This window comes from Diaphorina citri, unplaced genomic scaffold, assembly GCF_000475195.1.
Source record: "Diaphorina citri unplaced genomic scaffold, Diaci psyllid genome assembly version 1.1 scaffold324, whole genome shotgun sequence".
In the NCBI taxonomy this organism is placed as follows: Eukaryota; Metazoa; Arthropoda; class Insecta; order Hemiptera; family Psyllidae; genus Diaphorina; species Diaphorina citri.
Window position 1 is genome coordinate 144,035 of NW_007377759.1, and position 15,362 is coordinate 159,396.

Genomic DNA, 15,362 nt, shown 5'->3' on the forward strand with positions numbered 1-15,362 from the left:
CCCACCGGCCCGGGGGGGGGGGGGGGGTGTTTTTTTTTTTTTTTTTTTTTTTATTTTTTTTTTTTTTTTTTTTTAACTAGGTAGGTAGGTAGTTGTTAAAAATTGTTCCATTACAATTTCCATCAGTAAATGGTTTCTTCAAATTAAATTGATCCCAAGGGCAATGAAAACCTATACCCTTGACAAATGGAATGTGCCTGAAGGCATGTGATACCAGCTTTTTTAATCCTTCATGTGAAGGCATGTGATACTCCTTCTGTTAAACCTAGAACTTTGTTAAATTTCGTAGGCATATTTAGGTGCATATGCATAATTGCATATGGTCAAAATTTCACGATAGTACGATTTGGAATATTATTATAAAATAAAGCGTGGAAATATTTCGTGTAATATACACAGTGCGTGCTGAAACAGAAACTTGGCCTGGCGCACTGCCGTGCGCCTACAAACATAATTATTATTACCTATTATGAATAGAATAGGGAACCTATACAAATATACAATGTAATGAGGAATTATTGGAATCGGTCCATTTATTTATATACAGATATAAGTGTGGTATAGGTATATGTACACGTACATAATATTGTACGCACCTACTATCTGATTTTATTATATCGATATTATGTATTTACCTGACGTAGTGGTCAAGACGCTCGCCTGGTAAACAGGAGGGCGTGGGTTCAATCCCAGCCGAGGTATGGAATTTAATCCTCAAATAATTTGAGAATTTGACCAGAATAATAGTAGTAACCTACTGCTGGAGTAAAGAGACTTATCAGTCCTATGCGAGCAGTATAAATAAGCACTACATATTATATTACATATTATTTAGTCTCACAGTAGCTCAGATAATATAGAAATAGTTTGATGATTTATTTATTAAACCTCTCTATTTTCTATGCTTCAGATGATAAGACCATATTCTACGGTTTGGAGAACTCAGATCTGCTCAAGTCTGGAGAGACTCCGCAGTTTCAATGGTTGAGAGACGGACAGCCCTTCCAGCCCGAGGACAGATTCAAAGTCGACTATAAGGTAAGTTGGAAAGTGAAAGTTATGTCGAAATATAAAAGAAGATATGCCTTCGAAAAAAATGCAACAGAAAACCTTTAGAAACATTACATAACAATAATAATTATTGTAGTTATTGTCGAAATTTTGTAAAGTTGCCATCAGGAACGCAACCCTGCTTTGAAAGCTCTTTGTAAATTGTAAGGAAACGGCTGTTTTCAAGAGATAGTATCCGCCCCGGACGAAAATCGAATCCACGACTTAGCGCTTGCTTACAAGGTAGACAAATTTTGGGCAATCCGTCAATAAAATGTCTTCTTTGTTTACCGCTTGCTCCGATGAATTCTGATTACTAATTTACTCCTGCCTCCTGGTTTGAAAACCATGGCTTGGCTTGGAAGCCAGAAATGCCATCGTAGGAAAGTATTGAGGATCTGTATCTGTATGTTTGGGTCAAGTATTGTCAAACTCTCTTCACTTAGCGAGACGGAGCGCTGCCTCGCTCTTTAATTGTAAGTAATCAATTCTCGAGTCACTTGTACCGAGCCCATATTTCTCTGATTGCAGGATGAAGGTGATTCCCTACAGCTGGTGTTTCAGAATGTAAAGCCTGAGGATGCTGGTGAAACAAGTTACTGACCATATTCTCAATGACAGTCCATCTCTGTCATTCAAGGGAAATATTGAGGATATCAAAACTCTTAGTTCAGAAGCTGTTGCCTGGTTACAGAGTTTACCTCTGTAGATAGAGGAGATCACAGTTATATGGTCACGTTGAAAGAAGAGATGAGAGCTACATACATAGGGTTGAGAGTTGAGAGAATGGAAGTGAGGGGGATAAAAGGGCAAAGTAGACCGAAGAAAAAAGTTGAAGTATTATGTGAATTAAGACTTGAGTGAGAAAAATTAAACAGGACATGAGGTACACAACAAGGCTGCCTGGAAGGGACTGACAAGAAACGCCGACCGATTTAAGTAGGAAAAGGCTAAGAAGAAGAAGAAGATCCATTAATCACTCCCTCCCTTATCCATCAGGTATCGTAACGGGCAGGAAATCAATTGACGGCATACCCAAGCCCGAGGTCAAATGGTAAGTGTCATAACCAGAGTCCTTCAAACGTCATAATGTCATGATATCATACTAAAACGTCATATTTTAGCTTTTTTGGGGAAAAATCGTAACGGGCAGGAAATCACGGCCGACGCGAACATCAAAATCACTCGCGACTCGAAGCGTATTGAAGATTATCATCTAACTGTAACCTTGGTCAAACCTGAGGATGGGGGAGAGTATGAAGTACGCGCTAGCAATGAAGTGGGAAGCGCCGTCACTAAATCCAGAGTACTCGTACACTGTAAGTTATTAAAACATTCCTATCCCTATTTAATAAACAATTCCTCAACACAAGGCGTTTCATGGGTAAAGTACTGACCGACCGGTAAAGATCCCCTGACCGACTTAACGCCATTACCACAAACAGAGTTTAAACTTAGTTTAAATATTAAAAAAAAAAAAAACTCTTGCATGGAGCCATCTGATTGGCTAAAAAGTTTCAAATCAACCAATCAGATTACCTACCTAATTCAAAATTTCAAACTCAAATTGTGGTCCTGGCAATTAATAGATCCAAAGTGTTCATACGGATCAACCATTTCGACTTCCCAATTTTGTTTCTCATACAATGTTATCCACTCTCTGTTTGCATGAACCCCTCTCCCTCCCTTACTGCACCCCCTCCTGTCTTGTCACTATGCACGAAATTATACGATGTTTGACGAAAACCCCCGACTCTGTCCGATTGAATATTGCACTACTTCGTATTTCCGATGCCTGCCGGAAACCCACGATTTTTCCCGAATGAATAACTCGGAAATGTTCGTGGCGTTATACGAACTCAAATGAAACAGCTGTTACCAAATCCAAACAGGCAGATGAGACTGAAGAAGGAGGTATGTACGTCTTGACGAAAACCCCCGACTCTGTTCGATTGAATATTGCACTACTTCGTATTTCCGATGCCTGCCGGAAACCCACGATTTTTCCCGAATGAATAACTCGGGAATGTTCGTGGCGTTATACGAACTCAAATGAAACAGCTGTTACCAAATCCAAACAGGCAGATGAGACTGAAGAAGGAGGTATGTACGTTTTATTGTTCTAATCTACTCTCGGCTAATCTACTTTTAGTATATTCGGTTATGTGTAGGTATTTTTGAAAAATAAACGTCATATTTGACGAAAATAAGAGTCATATTTCACGAAAAATAAACGTCATAAAGTCATATTTTTAGAGTCATATTTTAAGAAAAATAAACGTCATATTTGAAGGACTCTGGTCATAACAGCCTCCTTTACTGATTCTTTCATTTCTAGAACTTTTCTTTTTACTCTCGTAATACCGTCATAACGTCATTGATCGGTACTCATTCAAAGAAGCTACGCAATTACCCTCACGAAATTGAGTGTATCCCGTATTCGAAGCTTAGAACCGAAAAAATGCAACCTCTCCGGGAATCGAACCCGGGACCTCCGGCGCGGCGTGCAAGCTTGGTGTAATACTTAGCACTCGGCTACGGAGCCTACGATTACGACTAGCGTATTATTCTTTTTCTTCGCCTTCCCGTGTACATATGGGGTCGGCGTTTTTCGTCATCCCTCAATCAACCCTATGTAGGGTGATTGCTTGGGCTGACATTTGGTTTTGGCAACAAATTTTACGAGCAGATGCCCCTCACACTCAACCTTTGCTATTTCTTTAGCAAGGGGAGTCCAGGCTGGAATACTCCCTGTTTAACGTGCCCCAGCCAGATAGACAAACGACTACAATATTAACCCTCCTATGTCCCTTGTCCAGGTTGAAGGACGGCAAGCCGGTGAAAGAGACCAAGGACCTGGTCCTGTCTTACGATGACTCCGGCGTACACACCCTCACCATTGAGAAAGCAACACTGAAAGATTCCGGCTCCTATTCTGTCACCGCCACGAACGAAATGTCGACTATTACCGACTTTACCCGAGTGACTGTACACGCCCCGCCTCAATTCCTACGTACCATGACCAAGGCAGTGGATTGTAATATAGGAGACACCATTACCTACCAGATCAAAGTGGAGGGGGATCCTTTGCCTGATGTTAAATGGTGAGTAAAGGGGTTACTTTCCCTACCAAGGATTTAGGATAACGAAACTTTTCTTCTTCAAAAAGTGATTGTTATGAATTTTATTACAATGCTGCTCTTCGTTGATGATGAATTTGTGCATACTTCTGTGATTCGAAATGTTTTTGAATATCAGCTGTTTTCATTATTTACAATGTTGTGGTTTTCTGAACTTAAAGTTGGCACATACCTTTGTATGTAGGTACTGGATGTTTCGGGTCTAAATTCCAGACATGTCTTCAGCAGATTGTCACAATTATATTATGTCATCCGCGTGCCAACTTCAAGTCTAAAAAATCACAACATTGTAACAACTTAAGTAGGATTTTTGGCAAATTAAAAAAAAAAGTCATTAAATTTTCATTGTTTATTTATTTTAAAAAAGAAGAAGAGTTTGGCTTTGTTTGAATTGAAGTTATCGTCCAGGGCATTTTCTGTAACCTAATAACCTTGTTCCTCTCTCTCTACTCCACAGGATGAAGGACAACGAACCTCTACAGATAGATGAACAACATCTCAAGGTCACAGCTGATGGACAAGTACACTCCCTCATCATTAACAAGGTAAATATCTCTTCATTTGAACAAGCGAAGTGACCTGAAACCCTAAAACTTTTAAGACGATTTTTTCTAGAGGTTTGATAGAGGGAAATGTAACTGCTAAGGTCTTCTCGTCCTGAAATCGAAGAGAGAAGGAAGACAGGATAGTAGAAAGTCAGTCGTTCTGATTTTGAATTTCGAACTTTGTTTGATAACTCTGGAACGGTTTGTCGGATTTTGACGTAGGTAATTTGGCAAACATGATTTTTTTTTTCTCAAACGAGTCTATAGGCGGCCCTGTACGGGTCCTTTTCCTGAGTGAATTCCGCTTTCAGCTACACTGAACTACTGATAATGTCATGGAGGAGTAATCCAACTTTAATAAAAAAAAAGTGTGCTAACACTAGTCTTATTTTGATTTCAAGGTGAAACGTGAAGACTCGGGCAAGTACTCGGCTCTCATTACCAATGACCATGGTTCGAGCCAGGATGATGGCAGGATGAATGTTAGATGTGCTCCTCTGTTCACTAAGAAGTTGGAGGATTTCACCGCATTGGAGGGAGACCAGAATGTAGAGTTTACAGTGGATATTGAGTGCTATCCTAAACCCGTGGTCAAATGGTGAGTGTTTTGATGCTAAGCCTACCTCGATAGTGTTTAAGTTAAACTCATCATGGGCTACATTTTTTGTACAATTTTTTTTCTGTGTGGTGGCGCATTCTGCCTCGGTGGTGTAGAAGTCAAGACCCTCGTCTGGTAAACAGGAAGACGCGGGGTTCAATCCTAGTCACATAAAAGGAAAGTAAAAATAGAACACTTCGGGTTAGGTGGCTTAAAACACCCTAGACTTTAAGTCCGATTCCGGCTATAGCTCATGTCACGCTACTGCGCTCCAGTCACAGTAAAGTCAAAATATTCTAAGTGACGAATAAATGAGACTATTCACATCTGCTATTCAAGTCACAGTATGCTTCCTTAGGTACGTACCATGCTGAGGAGGGAGTTTACCCCTCTAAAGCCGCTAGAAATTTGTCTAATATGTATATTTTCAATAGGTGTGAACAAATTAAGTTTAAGTTAATGTTACCCTCGTAATAAATAAAATTGTATCTTTTTCAAATGGTAAAATTTTTGAAATAGTTGACAATGGACTATGAAAGTGTGACGCTTTTTTGCAGGAAAATAATTGTTTAGGTCCAATGAAATGGGACGTAGGTTAATGAAAATGTCCAAGCGCTCTAATTGATTTATAGTCAAAGGAAATAGTCATTCGTCTGCAATTGTGCGTCACTACAATATTATGTAGATTTTCAATAGGTGTGAACAAATTCATTCGAGTAGGTAGTTTAAGTTAATGTTACCCTCGTAATAAATAAAATTGTATTTTTTTCAAATGGTGAAAATTTTGAAACAGTTGACAATGGACTATGAAAGTGTGACGCTTTTTGCAGGAAAATAATTGTTTAGGTCCAATGAAATGGGGACGTAGGTTAATGAAAATGTCCAAGCGCTCTAATTGATTTATAGTCAAAGGAAATAGTCATTCGTCTGCAATTGTGCGTCACTACTTATTCAGTCTATATTATACATTTAACATTGTAGATCTGTGGTTTCAAAATGTAAATACCTATGTATAAAGGCTTCATGGGCTTAAAAATTTTGTATTGTAATCTCGCTTTGTATAAAAAGCGAATTATTAATTCATTATTTGTAATTAATTAATCAATTTGAATTTAGAATAACCTTATTTAACATTGTAGATGTGTGGTTTCAAAATGTAAATACCTATGTATAAAGGCTTCATGGGCTTAAAATTTTTGTATTGTAATCTCGCTTTGTATAAAAAGCGAATTATTAATTCATTATTTGTAATTAATTAATCAATTTGAATTTAGAATAACCTTTTTAGTATTTTAGTCTTTGATAATTTATTTAATTTAACATTAGCGTCCAAGTTGATTAGTTTCAAACATTTTGATATAATTTCATGAAAGCAATCATAAAGTTCTTTTAGTTTCCTTTGAATTTTGTACAGCTTTCTGTAGACAATTTGGCTATAGAAAACTGACCCTCGGAATCCCCTTTGTAAAATAACAGTCAAATGTGTCGATTTTAATCTTGTTTGTTCTAGATCTATGGTAAAATATAGATTTATGATAACATTATTACTGTAGATCTATAAGTATATAATGTGTATGTCACTAGGCTGTTCAAGTGTTCACATACAGGCTGAACTTTTTTTTTCCAAAGAATGTAATTTTATTTCGTTCTTTATAATGACATCAACTAACATTTAATAAGAATAGGTATATTATTACATTGTGAATTGTATTTTAGTGGATATACCCCAACGTTATGGACTTTCGTCTGTGTTAACGTTGACGTTGGTATTGTATAACTTGTTAACGTATAACTTGTTACTAGTATTGTTCCTTGTTGGGAAGGTTACGACAGAGTAACCCAATTGATGTGCTATTTGTTCGGTTTAACTTGAGGCAAGATAGTAAGATCCCTTTAGAAGCTACCTACAAAAATCGGATTGAACAACATTAATGTTATAGTTATAGAAACTGCATGTTATAGTTTTAGTTAAATTTTGGTGAAAATAGATTAATGACTACTCAAGCAGTATAAACAAACACTATTGTTATCTCACCTTAAGTTAAACCCTAGTCCAGTCAAGTAGTTTAACTAATTTCCGTTTTCTGTTTTATTTCTTTCCCCCACCCACCATGCTTTTTGTGCTCCCCCTTCCAATCAAACTTCACATTGCTCTCTCCCCCTCATTGAAATCATCTCGGGACATGGCTCAATGGGACACACATCCGGAACACAAACACACACCAACCATCATCGAAATATAAATACGGATAATTTGTCGGACGATCGAAAATATTGGAAATCTCCGGCAAAAACATGGATATTTTTGACCAAAACCCCTTAAAAAATGGAATCTCCTGTTAAACGACCAAAATCATCGATATGATTGTACACGAAAAAAATAATCGAAATGTCCGATCTCCACAAACGTCGACCCGATTTGCCCTCCAAAAACTTTTTTTCGAACGCTCCATCCCGAACAGAAGCAGAAACGAAACGACTGTCGAATCGCCAACGAAAAGCAGGCATCTACGGGTTTGACAGCGACGACGAAAACGAAGTCGACCGAAAAAAGTCGATCTCGAACGAAAAGGCCGACGATGGAGAAGTCATCGTGACGTCACGGGGCAAAACGACGACCAAACGCAAAGTGACGGTCACGAACGATGGCGTTATCCCTATTTAATCCCTATTTAATTCTTATCCCTAAGAAATTGCACAGGTCTTTGCCACTTATTTTAATTCAGTATATGAAATCCGCTCTGTTCAAAACCCACTCAACAATATTCAAAATGAGTGCTAATCCTACCTCGGTAGTGTTTAAGTTAAACTCATCATGTGCTACATTTTTTGTACAAAATTTTTCTGTGTGGTGGCGCATTCTGCCTCGGTGGTGTAGAAGTCAAGACCCTCGTCTGGTAAACAGGAAGACGCGGGGTTCAATCCTAGCCACATAAAAGGAAAGTAAACATAGAACACTTCGGGTTAGGTGGCATATAACACCCTAGACTTTAAGTCCGATTCCGGCTATAGCTCATGTCACGCTACTGCGCTCCAGCCACAGTAAAGTCAAAATATTCTAAGTGACGAATAAATGAGACTATTAACATCTGCTATTCAAGTCACAGTATGCTTCCTTAGGTAGGTACCATGCTGAGGAGGGAGTTTACCCCTCTAAAGCCGCTAGAAATTTGGCATTCGCCCAGTGTGGGATTAAGGAGCGCAGTAGAGCTCCTCCCCGCAAAGTCAAAATTTGACCGCGCTACATAGAGACATTGTGTACCTATTATTTCCATTCCATGTATCAATAGTAAACTTGGCTCTTATCTCCTTTTACTGTTGACGGTCACGCACGATGGCGTAGAGAAGATCCTGGAGGATTCTATAGTGGAAAGTTCCTATGGGAACGACGCCGAGAGACGGCAGGTGAAGGGACCGACCGTAGAAGAGGTTGAAGACGAAACGTCGCCAAGAGTTCGGAAAACGTCTAAACGGGAGAGTTACGTCCGAGAGGACTCTAGGCAATCAGTGGAACGATGGCGTAGAGAAGGTCCTGGAGGATTCTATAGTGGAAAGTTCCTATGGGAACGACGCCGAGAGACGGCAGGTGAAGGGACCGACCGTTGAAGAGGTTGAAGACGAAACGTCGCCAAGAGTTCGGAAAACGTCTAAACGGGAGAGTTACGTCCGAGAGGACTCTAGGCAATCAGTGGCTGAAGCTGAGAAGGTGGATGTTGACTTTGAAACGCGAATCACTGGAGAAGTGGAAGTTGAAGCGAAAGTAAACGATATAGAGATGAAAACCAGGATTACCGGGGAGGTGGATGTAGACAACAGCAATGTCAACTCGAGAAGGACGTCTCGTCAAGCGTCGGAAATCGAAGAACCTACCTGTCAACAGCGTCGTATCAGTAAACCAGGAGATGACGTCAGAATGGTGGTGGAAGAAGGCCCTGTGATTGAGAAACCCAACGCTACCACTCCGAGTGACGCGAAACAGAAGAAACGGAAATGGTCCATCACGACTGCTCAGGTAGAATCCTACATTCCAGAGGAGAGTGATAACCTGGACGATGAAATATACCAAGCCGCGCTGGGCGAACAACTTCGGCGGAAATTCACGAAAAAAGACGAAGACGACAATCTCAAGTTGACGATCTACGAGATCACGGACGGTCCGACCGGTGAGAAATCCCAGAAGGTGAAAGTGTCCAAGGATGAGAACCTGCAACATCCACGCATCGACATTTACGAGACGAAGAAGCCGAAGATATCCTACTCGTCCAGTATAGATGAGTTGGATGAGAGCGATGAAGAACCCGCTGTGGCGATGGACAGTACTAAACTAACACGGGATGGGTCCAGCAAGGATGTGAAGAAGAAGGCTTACTCTCACTCGCGGAGCGTGTCACGAGAAGAGGCAGGCAGTCGGAAAACATCCAGACAGTCCTCGAAAGTTGAAAGCCACAAGAGTTCCTCCTCAGATGATGACGGTGAGAGTGTGAGAACATCGCGCAAGACTTCTCGACAATCCTCGCGTACCGAAGTAACGAAGAGGACCGAGTCAGAGTCCATACTGGATAGCCAGGGTTTGGACAAGGATAAGATAAGATCCCGACAGACATCGGAGAGCGAGACAAAACAGTCGAGACGAGCGTCGAGACAAACCTCGAGACATGACGAGACAGCCAAGGACGGGGATGATGAAGCAGAGGTTGTGTCTCGCAAGACATCGCGACAAACTTCACGGAGGGAAACGAAACTATCCGTGAACGAAGAAGACGTAGACAGCCTAAGAAAGACGATCTCACCGGAACCAGAGGATGGTGAAGTCATTGTGACGTCACGGGGCAAAACCACTTCCAAACGCAAAGTGACGGTCACACATGATGGCGTTGAAAATGTTCTGGAGGATTCCACGGTAGAGAGTTCGTATGGGAACGACGACCGGAAACGGCTGTTAAGAGGTCCTACCATTGAAGAGGGTGAAGACGAGAGTGTGAGGAAAACGTCGAAAATTGGTGACGATGAGGCGGAATTTCTCTCACGAAAGACGAGTCGGCAAAGTTCAAGAACGGAAGCGACGAGGGAGATATCCGTGAACGAAAAAGACGAAGACAAAGACAAGAAGAAAGATAAGATTGATGCTAAGGAGGAGGTTGACGATGTTGACAAACTCATTGAACAGATCAGAGCAAAACGTGCCTCCATCCTGGCTGATGAAGAGGAAGATCGTCTAACGAGAAGAACTTCCCGTCAAGTGTCGAAAGAAAAAACCGACGAAGAAATTGAACAACTCCTCGCGAGAAAAATGATCTCACCGGAACCAGAGGATGGTGAAGTCATTGTGACGTCACGGGGCAAAACCACATCCAAACGCAAAGTGACGGTCACACATGACGGCGTTGAAAATGTTCTGGAGGATTCCACGGTAGAGAGTTCGTATGGGAACGACGTCCGGAAACGGCTGTTAAGAGGTCCTACCATTGAAGAGGGTGAAGACGAGAGTGTGAGGAAAACGTCGAAAATTGGTGACGATGAGGCGGAAGTTCTCTCACGAAAGACGAGTCGGCAAAGTTCAAGAACGGAAGCGACGAGGGAGATATCCGTGAACGAAGAAGACGAAGACAAAGACAAGAATAAAAATAAGATTGATGCTAAGGAGGAGGTTGACGATGTTGACAAGCTCATTGAACAGATCAGAGCAAAACGTGCCTCCATCCTGGCTGACGACGAGGAAGATCGTCTAACGAGAAGAACTTCCCGTCAAGTGTCGAAAGAAAAAACCGACGAAGAAATTGAACAACTCCTCGCGAGAAAAACCTCACGACAAATGTCGAGAAATGAGGAAGTTCGCAAAATCGAGGAATCTGGGGAAGACGATGAGGTAAAACCTGTAGAGGAAATGAGCGTCCTGGAAAGAATTCGTCGGAAATATTCCAAAGCTACCCCGGAAGATGATGGCGACAGTTTAGACCTTGAACTGGAAAAGTATCGGCCTACGTCACGACTTGACGATAAATACAATCGTCTTATCTCGAAGCAGTCGTCTCTCGTCGATGATCAACAGTCAAGACGGGCGTCTAAGGCAGGTGACTCCGGCGATGATGAGAGGACGTACTCTAGGAGAACCTCCAGACTGGGGGAAGACGAGGATGACCTGACAAAGGTGTCTTCGAGACGAAGCTCCAGGCTGAATGATGATGAGCTTGACCGACCTGCTTCAAGACGTCACTCGAGATTACAAGATGAGGAAGACGTTACCAAACCTTCCCGAGGCAGACTTGATGACGATGGCGACAAAGAAAACGATATTTATTCCAGACGAGGCTCCCGGGAAACGTCCTACTCGCGTCACACCTCCAAAGACGAATCCCTCGAGATAATTAACCCAGACGATGAGTCTGGTGGCAAGTTGCCTCCAGCGTCTAAATATAGCGTCACGGATATGAAACGTAGGAGCTCCAAGTTGGAGAAAATCGCCGACGACGAAATCCTCCAAGTGACCACGAGTTCGAGGATTTCCAAGAGTCACCGCGCTGAGGTGACCACAAGCGATGGTTCAGAAGTTCTGAGCTCACGGAATTCATCCCGCGTTGACTTTGTTGAAGTTGAAGAGGATGGTGCCCTCTCATCTAAGCCATCGCGGCGTTCATCTCGTTCCTCTGTTGGAGATGTTAGCGAAACACCCAAAGTCCTCTCGAGGCAGACGTCAAAGCTGGCTGATGTTGAAGAGGATGGTGCCCTCTCCTCTAAGCCATCGCGGCGTTCATCTCGTTCCTCTGTTGGAGATGTTAGCGAAACACCCAAAGTCCTCTCGAGGCAGACGTCAAAGCTGGAAAATGTTGAGGAAGCGGAGAGCGCGAGAATATCTCACGTTACATCGCGTTCCTCTACTGCTGAACTGGGGGAAACACCAAAGAACCTGTGCCGACAAGAGTCTAAAGTGGAGGAGATTGAAACTGCCAAGGTGTCGCGGCGTACCTCGACAACAGCCTCTGGTGATCTGAATGAAACACCGAAGAATTTGTCACGGCAGACGTCCAAGAATGAAGATGTGGAGGAAGCCCAGTCCGCGCGAATATCCCGTCGCACCTCCCGCACTTCGACAGCAGAGCTGAACGATTCTAAACTGTCTCGACAGACTTCGAAAGTAGAAGATGTTGAGGAAGCTCAGAGCGCCAAAATACGTCTAAGCTCTCGGACCTCCACGGCGGAACTGAATGAGTCCACACCCAAGAACCTTTCCCGTCAAACGTCGAAACTCGAAGAAATCGAAGCCGAGAGTGTGAAGGTCTCACGGAGAAGTTCCCGCGCCTCAGCTGTTGACCAGGGTGGCGACACACCTCGCAATCTCTCACGACAAACCTCCAAAGTGGAGGATGTCGAAGAAGCGCAAATAGCTAGAATTTCACGACTTACATCCCGCACTTCTACAGCGGAGTTGTGCGAGGCCGGCGATCAATTGAGTCGCCAAACATCAAAAGTGGAGGACATTGAGGAGGCCCAGTCCGCAAAAATCTCTCGCCGAAGCTCGAGAGCCGACGGTGACGACACACCGAAGAATCTGTCGCGTCAAACGTCGAAAGTTGAGCGTGTCGAAGAAAGCCAAAGTTCGAAAGTGTCCCGACTCAACTCCCGACAATCTTCCACGGCCGACGTGAGCGAGACGCCCAAGAACCTCTCCCGCCAGACTTCCAAGCTAGGAGAGGCCGATGTCGAGGGCAAATCCTCAAGAACATCTCGACGCAGTTCTCGCATCACGGGAGACGAGACACCGAGAAATCTGACGAGACAAAACTCCATTGTCGAAACAGTGGAAGAGCCTCAGAAACCAATCCTATCCCGAGTAAACTCTCAAGTGTCCAATGCAGAACTGAGTGAAACCCCGCGCAACCTATCGCGTCGAAGCTCCAAACTCGATAAATCCGAAAGCGATAATCAAGAGCCGAAGAATTTCTCTCGGCAAGAGTCTAAACTGAGTCGACAAAGTTCGACAGCCACTGAAAACGCCGACAAACCGAAAAACCTCTCGAGACAATCATCCATCTTGAAAACACCCAAAGACTCTACCGAGGACGACGGAAGCGTACCTAAAAACTTCTCCAAGTCCCGACAGAGCTCCATCATTGAGGACAAAGCCGAAACGAAGATATTATCCCGACAAAGCTCGAAAGTGGACGAAAAACCTTCGTCACTGAGTCGAAAGAGCTCACGGAAAAGCACGACCGATGCCGACGGCGAGTCGCTGAGTCGGAAAAGTTCGCGGAAAACCAAGCCGGCGAATCGGGATAGTGATGAGATTTCTGAAACCCAATCGGACAAATCCAAGTCCGCCAAATCTTTGTCCCGACAAAGCTCAAAACTGGCCGAATCAGATGAGAAAGGAGGTAATGATGCCCTCAGCTACACTTTGAACTAACGAACAAATTTTTGACGTGGATTTTCAACTCGTCATTAATCCTATACATTCTGATAACACAGCTGATTCTTCTCTTCTTTCAGTATGAGTGACTTTATTCTTCAATCTTTCTGTGTGGAATTGCCATGGCCATGAGTAATGCTGACTGGGTTTGATGACCGATTTGATTTAGGACAAGAATTTGTCAAATCACTACAAAAAGAGACAGTTGTCAATTGAAGCTCTGTTTAAAACTTGAAACCAAAGATTATCCACTCAAAATTCAACAATTCAGACTTTTAAAAGAGCTGATTAAATGCTGATTTCTTATTTCTTAATCTTTTGGAGGACCCAGCCATAATTTTGCTAATACTAAAGATATTATTTGTCAATTGAAGCTCTGTTCAAAACTTGAAACCAAAGATTATCCACTCAAAATTCAACAATTCTGACTTTTAAAAGAGCTGATTAAATGCTGATTTCTTATTTCTTAATCTTTTGGAGGACCCAGCCATAATTTTGCTAATACTAAAGATATCTTAATCTTTTGGAGGACCCAGTTTCAATAGAAGCTCCATATGAAATTTCTAGTCAGTATTATTCATGGTTTCGATATCTTTTATCTTATTTAATAGACTTTATTATCTCTCTAGTTTTAATTTGTCCGTCCATTTTATCTTCTTCGTATTTTAGTCTAAGCATTTCAACATAAGACTTCTTCTTTGGTAGAAGACTCTCTCAAATGGTTTGTGATTATTTAATCGCCTTGCAAAATTACGAGTAGTTTTGTTATTCTGCTGATAGTTTTGTACATTTTTTAAGCTTCTGTTTTTGTTTTAATATTAAAAAATGTGTCTACATTTTCTTCTCTTCTAAAATTTACTAATAATATTTGTAATTCTGTGTTGTTGTTTAACCCTAATCGTTTTTCTGTGTGTTCTAGCGTGTTTTAAATTACTAACCATACCTAGTTGTGTCGGTTTATCCATATCATCCGGCCCTATCCGTATTGGACTTTATTTGCATGTCTGTGCGCAGGTAAGATTCCAATTGTAACATGTCCTCAAAATACGAAAATTTCAGAGCTTTCTTTTGGTATAAAGTACCAAGTTTTTTGCTTCAAATAATTATGTAGCTTCATAATAATTATAATAAATTAAAATAAAAAAAGATTTATCCTAAGTAGGTGTTGACAACGGAGAACCGACCATCGACCATAGCCTAGTACCGACCCAAGAGAAAATAAACAAACCATCCTAATGAATAGAAGTGTCCTCAACGGAGCACTGACCATAGCTCCGACAATAGTACCGACCCTCGCAGAGCTTTATTTGCATGTCTGTGCGCAGGTAAGATTCCAATTCTAACATGTCCTCAAAATACGAAAATTTCAGAGCTTTCTTATGGTATAAAGAACCAAGTTTTTTGCTTCAAATAATTATGTAGCTTTATAATTAGATTTATCCTAAGTAGGTGTTGACAACGGAGAACCGACCATCGACCATAGCCTAGTACCGTAGCCGAGTACCATAGCCGAGAAAATAAACAAACCATCCTAATGAATAGAAGTGTCCTCAACGGAGCACTAACCATAGCTCCGACAATAGTACCGACCCTCGCAGAAAATCAAGAAATTGAGCTGATTATTT

At 41.8% G+C, this 15,362-nt stretch overlaps 1 protein-coding gene across 1 annotated transcript in view; it reads left to right on the plus strand.

Annotated features, from left to right (window-relative positions):
* The window catches only part of LOC103507575 (obscurin-like), a 123,172-nt gene that overhangs the window by 46,867 nt on the left and 60,943 nt on the right, over positions 1 to 15,362 (plus strand). Inside the window, 10 exon segments of the mRNA XM_026822405.1 lie at positions 867 to 1,038; positions 1,582 to 1,636; positions 2,050 to 2,104; positions 3,870 to 4,154; positions 4,648 to 4,735; positions 5,137 to 5,333; positions 7,157 to 7,215; positions 7,796 to 7,981; positions 8,813 to 11,916; positions 12,034 to 13,702. Of these exon segments, the coding sequence (XP_026678206.1) occupies positions 867 to 1,038; positions 1,582 to 1,636; positions 2,050 to 2,104; positions 3,870 to 4,154; positions 4,648 to 4,735; positions 5,137 to 5,333; positions 7,157 to 7,215; positions 7,796 to 7,981; positions 8,813 to 11,916; positions 12,034 to 13,702 (5,870 nt within the window).